Source organism: Plasmodium reichenowi, chromosome 14 (genome assembly GCF_001601855.1).
Source record: "Plasmodium reichenowi strain SY57 chromosome 14, whole genome shotgun sequence".
NCBI classification, from domain to species: domain Eukaryota; phylum Apicomplexa; class Aconoidasida; order Haemosporida; family Plasmodiidae; genus Plasmodium; species Plasmodium reichenowi.
In genome coordinates this window covers 2,393,663-2,399,931 of record NC_033659.1, presented here as the reverse complement: position 1 = coordinate 2,399,931, position 6,269 = coordinate 2,393,663, and the positions used below count along the sequence as shown (strand labels likewise).

Genomic DNA, 6,269 nt, shown 5'->3' with positions numbered 1-6,269 from the left:
AAAAAAAAAAAAAAAAAAAAAAAAAAAAGAAAAATGGAAATCAACACAATATAAAAGATATACAAAATATATACATGAGATATATTTAAAACAATTTATATAAAAACTGCTTAATATAATATTTATATAATTTCTAATATATTTTCCTTTTTGTAGATGCATTCCATTTGCCTATATTTAGATCTAGTAGGATTGTTCACACATTTATTGAGAATATTAGGCCAAAAAGAAGAAAAGAAAAAAAAGTAAAATTATTTTTTCATGTTGTAGTTTATACATTTGGTTTTGATTTATTTTTGGAAAAAATTAAAAAAAAGAAAAGAAAAGAAAAGAAATGGCATAATGAAGAAAGGAAGAAATAAAAAAAAAAAAAATAAAAATAATGTTTTTACTTCAAAGATATTATGTCTATAGAAACATATATTTAAAAAATATATTTAATATATTTATATAAATTTAAAATCAAAATAACAAAAAGGAATAATATAATAGATTCCAATTTTTTTTTTTTTTTTTTTTCTTTTTCTTTTTCTTTTTCTTTTAACGTTATATTTGTTTGATAATTAATGAGTATATATTATATTATTATTATTATATTTTTTTTTTTTTTCTAATTTTTTCGACATTTTTGTAAAAATATATATATATATTTATATATATATATATATATAAATAAGATTTTATTTTATTATATTATTTTTTTTTTTATAATATTTCATATATTTCTATAAAACCAAATGTGTAACAAGATTGTTTTTCATAAAAAAAATGATAATATATAAAATATATGTATTACCGTTTTAATTTTAATATATTTTAATTTGAAGCTTCAAAATAACTTATAAAAGAAAATTTTATTCTTTTAAACAATTATTTGCAATAATATACATATATATATATATATATATATATATAATTTATTTATTATATATGTATTAGTATAATGTGTATAAATATTATTTTATTTATTTAATTTACTTGGTAAAAGTTATATCATTTGTGGGAATATACATATAAGATATAATATGATTACGAATTTATTTATAAAAAGCTTCACTTTTTCTAGATCACTAAAGAATTTTTATGTTTTAAGTTTATTAAATTATTTTAAATTAAAAATATATAATAAGATATATGTTCCTACATTAGGTGTAAGTTTAAAGAGGAAAAGAAGCGGTTATAGTTTAAACGTGAGAAAAATGGAAATTACTGTAAGAAAAAAAAAATAATAAAATAAATAAATGTAACTAACATCAATAATATATGTAAAGAATGAACATTGAATCTATAGAATTTATATTCATATTAATTCATTTGGATATAATAAAAACAATATATATATATATATATTATTTTCCCAATAACATTATAGTATTTATCACAAGATTTATCACAAAAGATAGATAACGAATTGATGAGCGATGAAGTTGGATATAGCACTGAGCAGTTAATGGAATTAGCTGGTTTATCGATATCTCAAATAATTTTTAAGGAATACAAATCATGTGAATTTAAAAAAATATTGATATGTTGTGGTCCTGGGAATAATGGTGGGGACGGCTTAGTTGCAGCTCGTCATTTGAAGCAATTCGGATATGACGTCGTGGTATTATATCCGAAAGTTAATGATAAAACATTATTTAAAGTAAGACAATATAAGGAAAATCTTTAAAAAAAAAAAATTTATATATATATATATTATTCATATATATATATATATATATTACCTTTTAAAGAGGCTATTGAAACTATTGGAGCATTATGAAATCAACGTCCTCATGAGTTTAACACCAAGTGGTAAACATACATATATATTTGTTATTATTATATAATTGATAACTATAAATGTATCCATTCATATTTAAAAACATGATCGGTTAATCATATATAGTTAACATTTATTTTTATTTCTTCTTTTAATTTTCTTTTGATTAAGATTTGGATAATTATGATTTAATAATAGATTCGATATTTGGATTTAGTTTCAAGGGAGAACCCAGAAAACCGTTTGACGAAATAATACAGGTATGTATGTATATATATATATTTATTTATTTATTTATATATTTATAATTATGCCTACTTAATCTCCGCAGATGATCAATAATAGCAATAAAGTTGTTGTCTCAGTAGACGTCCCATCTGGAATTAATATCGATTCAGGTGACATACAAGTTTTTAAAGATGTACCAACATAATATATATATATATATATATATATATATATATATATTTGTATCATATATTTTATAAATTTATATATTTCTTAATATAGGTCTTTCAACAAATAGCCTTTTTATAAACTCAGATATGAATATTTCCTTAATGCTTCCAAAGCAAGGATTGAAAAATTATAAAAAGAAACATTACCTCGGAGGACGATTTATACCAACGTGAGTTTCTTTTTTTTTTATTCTTTAAAATGATATACAAAAAAAGAAAACGTTATCATATATATATATATATATATATATATATATATATAATTTTTTTTTTTTATATCTTTCATTTTTGTTTATTTTGTAGATCCATTATTAAAAAGTATAATTTAAAGGTTCCTTGTTTTTCAGGTATATAATACATGAATAATATATATAATATTATATCGAAAAAAATCATTCTTTTTTTTTTTTTTTTCCCTTTCTTATCATTTTATAGATGATAACCCTTATGTCATGTTATAAGACAAATATAAAAACATTAAAATTATAACTATTATATGAAGCATAAGACTAAAAATAAAAAAATAAAAAAATATACATATCAATTAAAAATCATAAATAATTATTGATATAGATAGAACGAATAAATAATAAAAGTTTGAAAACAAAAAAAAAATGTGTATTTTTTTTATTCTGCACAAAGTAAAAAATTATTTATATTATATTATATTATAATTTTCTTTTTTTTTTTTTTTTTATATATATATATATATTTTTTTTTTTTTTTTTTTTTTTTAGCTTTAAACAAAAATTTGTATGTAAGATTAAAATAAATATAAGAATAACAATATTTGAAATCAACTGATAAAAAAAAAGAAAAAAATGAAATAAATATAATGGAAACATATATATAAATATATGTGTTTTTACATACTATAAAACAAGTAAATATAATATACACACATAGGTGTACTTATATTTCATATATAATCTAAAAATTCAAAAAGTAAAATATATATATATATATATATATATATAGATTTTTTTTTTTTTATAGTTTCATTTGATCCGATAATAGTTCGAAGGCATCAATTTTTACATTTGGCTTGGTATTGTTTTGTTCATTTTTTTTAGAGGATAAAGTGAAAGAATTAAAAAAATTGTCAATTTGATCATCAGCCATTTTTAAATGGTGATCATGAACATAATTTATATTACTTGTTTTATTATCATGTGAATTATTATTACTTGTTTTTATATTATTATTTAATGACGATGTGTTTATTATATTATCCTTTTCATATGTATTTTGTGATATATTATTAAAATATGTATTCAATGAATTATTAGTACTATCATTATTTATATCTATTAATTTATTTTCATGTTCATAAATATTTTGTTGATTTAAATGAAAGAATAATCCTTCGTCATTTAAATTAGTTTGATTAGTTGGTTTAGACGATACATTTATTTCTTTTGTATTACTTTCCTTTTTATTTTCAAAAAACATGAGATCATTATTAGAGTTCATCAAGTTAAATTTATCATTATTATTATAATTCTTATTCATATTATTTTTATTTTTACATTGTTGTTTATTATAATAAGTTTTATCTTCATTTTGATTAGACTTCATATTATTATATAATATTTGTGTGTTATTACCCTTAACCTGTAAACTGTTGAATAATTCATTATTATTAATTGAAATATTTTCAAGATCGCACAAAAGATTTTCCATGTTTTTATCCTTTTTGTTATTCCATTGATTATTAAATTGTTCATTGTTGTCGATACCTATAAAAAGGTGAATTATATATATATATATATATATAAAATATTATGGTATTTATAAAATTACACTGTACATGATAAATAGCATATATAGCAACACGCACATATATATATATATATATATATATGTATATATTTTATTTTTTACCTGTTTTCTTGTTTTTGTTGAGGGTCCCATTTGAAAAATTTTGACTAAGCGACAAAAGATCATCTGATATATTTTTCTCATGATGAAATATTTTTGCATCACCCATTGTCATATTCTTCTTCATATTATTATTATTTAAAGGTGGTGTTATATCATCATCCATATCCAATAAATTTGGTAATTCCATAGATGCCTGGTTTTGATATAGATTAATATTTATATTTTTTTCATTTTCTTGAGTGTTTGTTTTTTTTTGTAATCCCATGAGAACAAATATTTCTATAACAATTTTTTTTAATTGTTTAATTTCTTTACATTTATATAATTCTTCTAATGTTTGATTTTTTAAATTCTGAATTAGGACATCCAAGGTTTCTATAAGAGTTTCTTTTTCTTCATTAGTTCTAAAATATAATAAATGTTTTATAATAGATAATACTTTATATTTGTATTTATAATTTTCTTCTTCGTCATGCATACTTTTCCTTAATTTGTCTGTGAGTATTGAAACGATTAATTTGGTATCTAGGGTTTTACATTTAATAGCAAATTCATTAAGTACATTTTCTGATGGTACTTTATTAATACCAGTAGTTAATAATATGTCTTGAATAATTTTATTCTCATATAATCCTGCTTGTTGTGTTTCATGGGGTTTTAGTATGTTTTCATTTCTTCTAGAGCTATTATAATAATAATTATTATTATTATTATTATGATTATTCATATAATTCATACTATTCATACTATTCATATTATTTTTATTGTAGTAATGACTTTCTGCTCTTTTCATATGATTTTTTTCAAGACCTTTGTTGAACGCTCTACCGTTCATTATACTATGTATATTTAATGAACCGTTTGAATAATTTTTACTAAGAGATGCACTTACTCTATTAATTTTATTTACAAATGAAGAGGGTATATATTTATTTGCTACTTCATTTAAATATTTTATAGCTATTTCTCCTTTTGTTTTTTGTACTGGGTTTTGATTAAAATAAGGATTTCCAAAACCTGACATTTTACTCATATAATTATTTTTATTATTATAATTATTACTTACAAATTTATTTCCATATGTTTCCATATTAGTTTTCATATTTCTATCATTATTATGATACATATTATTATTATTATTATTATAATTATTATTACTATGATTACATATATTATTATGTTGATTATGCTGATAATTTTGATTATTTTTATTATCGAATACAGTATTTCCAAAACCTTCAATTCTATTATTTTTCATAGTATCTTGACTATTATTTGATGAACTTTTCATAACATTTTCTGTAGCATCATATGAATAAATTAGCTTAATCAAATCTGTTGCTTCTTTACGTACTAACATGGATGGCGTCTCACCTTTTAATTCGTCATTTACAATATTACATTGTTGACACTCTTTAATTATATCCATTTTCTTCTTTAAGAAATTTCGAAAATCTGCTCTCTTCTTATCACATAAATGCTTCATAATCTTTAACGTCTTTAATTTTACATTTAAATCTGTTCTTTGTAATTTCTTTAATAAATATTCTCCTACTAAACCTAAAGATTCTTTTGAACAAAATGCCATTTGTGTAATTTCATTGTATAAATATCCAGGAGTGGGCTCATCATTTGATGACGTGGCCTTGTTCAAAATTAACCTATTCATCATATGTCAACAATATTAGAAGATCGTACATATATATATATATATATATATATAAATATATTTTTTTTTTATTTATTTCCTTATTTTTTCTTCTTCTCTTCTAATTTCTCTCACAAAATGGCGTGATCCATTCAAGAGAGAAAATATAATAAAATGATTATTAAAAAGCTCAATACAAATTAGTTTAAAATATTATATTTTATAATAACTGATTATATGATATTACCATTTATATGTGCTAATATAATGTTTCATTTTTTTTTTTTTTTTTTTTTTTTTTTTCCAACTAAATATTATTTTATTCAACCACTTGTTTTAATGGGTTATTTTCAAAGGGTGAAAATATAAAATGTTAGAAAAAAAAAAAAAAAAAAAAAAAAAAGACTATATGGCTCTAAATTATTTTCCAAGTATTCACATAAAATTAATATGTATATATATATATATATATATTATATTAATAACTGGGAAAATATATATATATATATATTTA

General features: G+C 19.4%; 3 protein-coding genes across 3 annotated transcripts in view; 2 read left to right on the top strand and 1 right to left on the bottom strand.

Annotated features, from left to right (window-relative positions):
- The window catches only part of PRSY57_1459100 (bax inhibitor 1, putative), a gene marked incomplete at both ends in the record, with an annotated part of 1,588 nt that extends 1,339 nt beyond the window's left edge, over positions 1 to 249 (top strand). The window contains one exon of the mRNA XM_012910187.2: positions 157 to 249. Within this exon, the coding sequence (XP_012765641.2) occupies positions 157 to 249 (93 nt within the window). The remainder of the gene's footprint in view (positions 1 to 156) is intronic.
- Positions 250 to 1,025: 776 nt separating this feature from the next.
- Positions 1,026 to 2,684, top strand: PRSY57_1459000 (pyridoxal 5'-phosphate synthase, putative; the record flags this gene model as incomplete). The annotated part of the gene is made up of 8 exons (XM_020115352.1): positions 1,026 to 1,211; positions 1,373 to 1,645; positions 1,737 to 1,797; positions 1,937 to 2,025; positions 2,097 to 2,163; positions 2,276 to 2,393; positions 2,527 to 2,570; positions 2,659 to 2,684. 8 exons carry the CDS (start codon positions 1,026 to 1,028, stop codon positions 2,682 to 2,684), a joined length of 864 nt encoding a protein of 287 aa, XP_019970009.1.
- Positions 2,685 to 3,213: 529 nt separating this feature from the next.
- Positions 3,214 to 5,779, bottom strand: PRSY57_1458900 (hypothetical protein; the record flags this gene model as incomplete). Its single annotated transcript, XM_012910185.2, has 2 exons — positions 3,214 to 3,962; positions 4,108 to 5,779. 2 exons carry the CDS (start codon positions 5,777 to 5,779, stop codon positions 3,214 to 3,216), a joined length of 2,421 nt encoding a protein of 806 aa, XP_012765639.2.
- Positions 5,780 to 6,269: the final 490 nt, after the last annotated feature.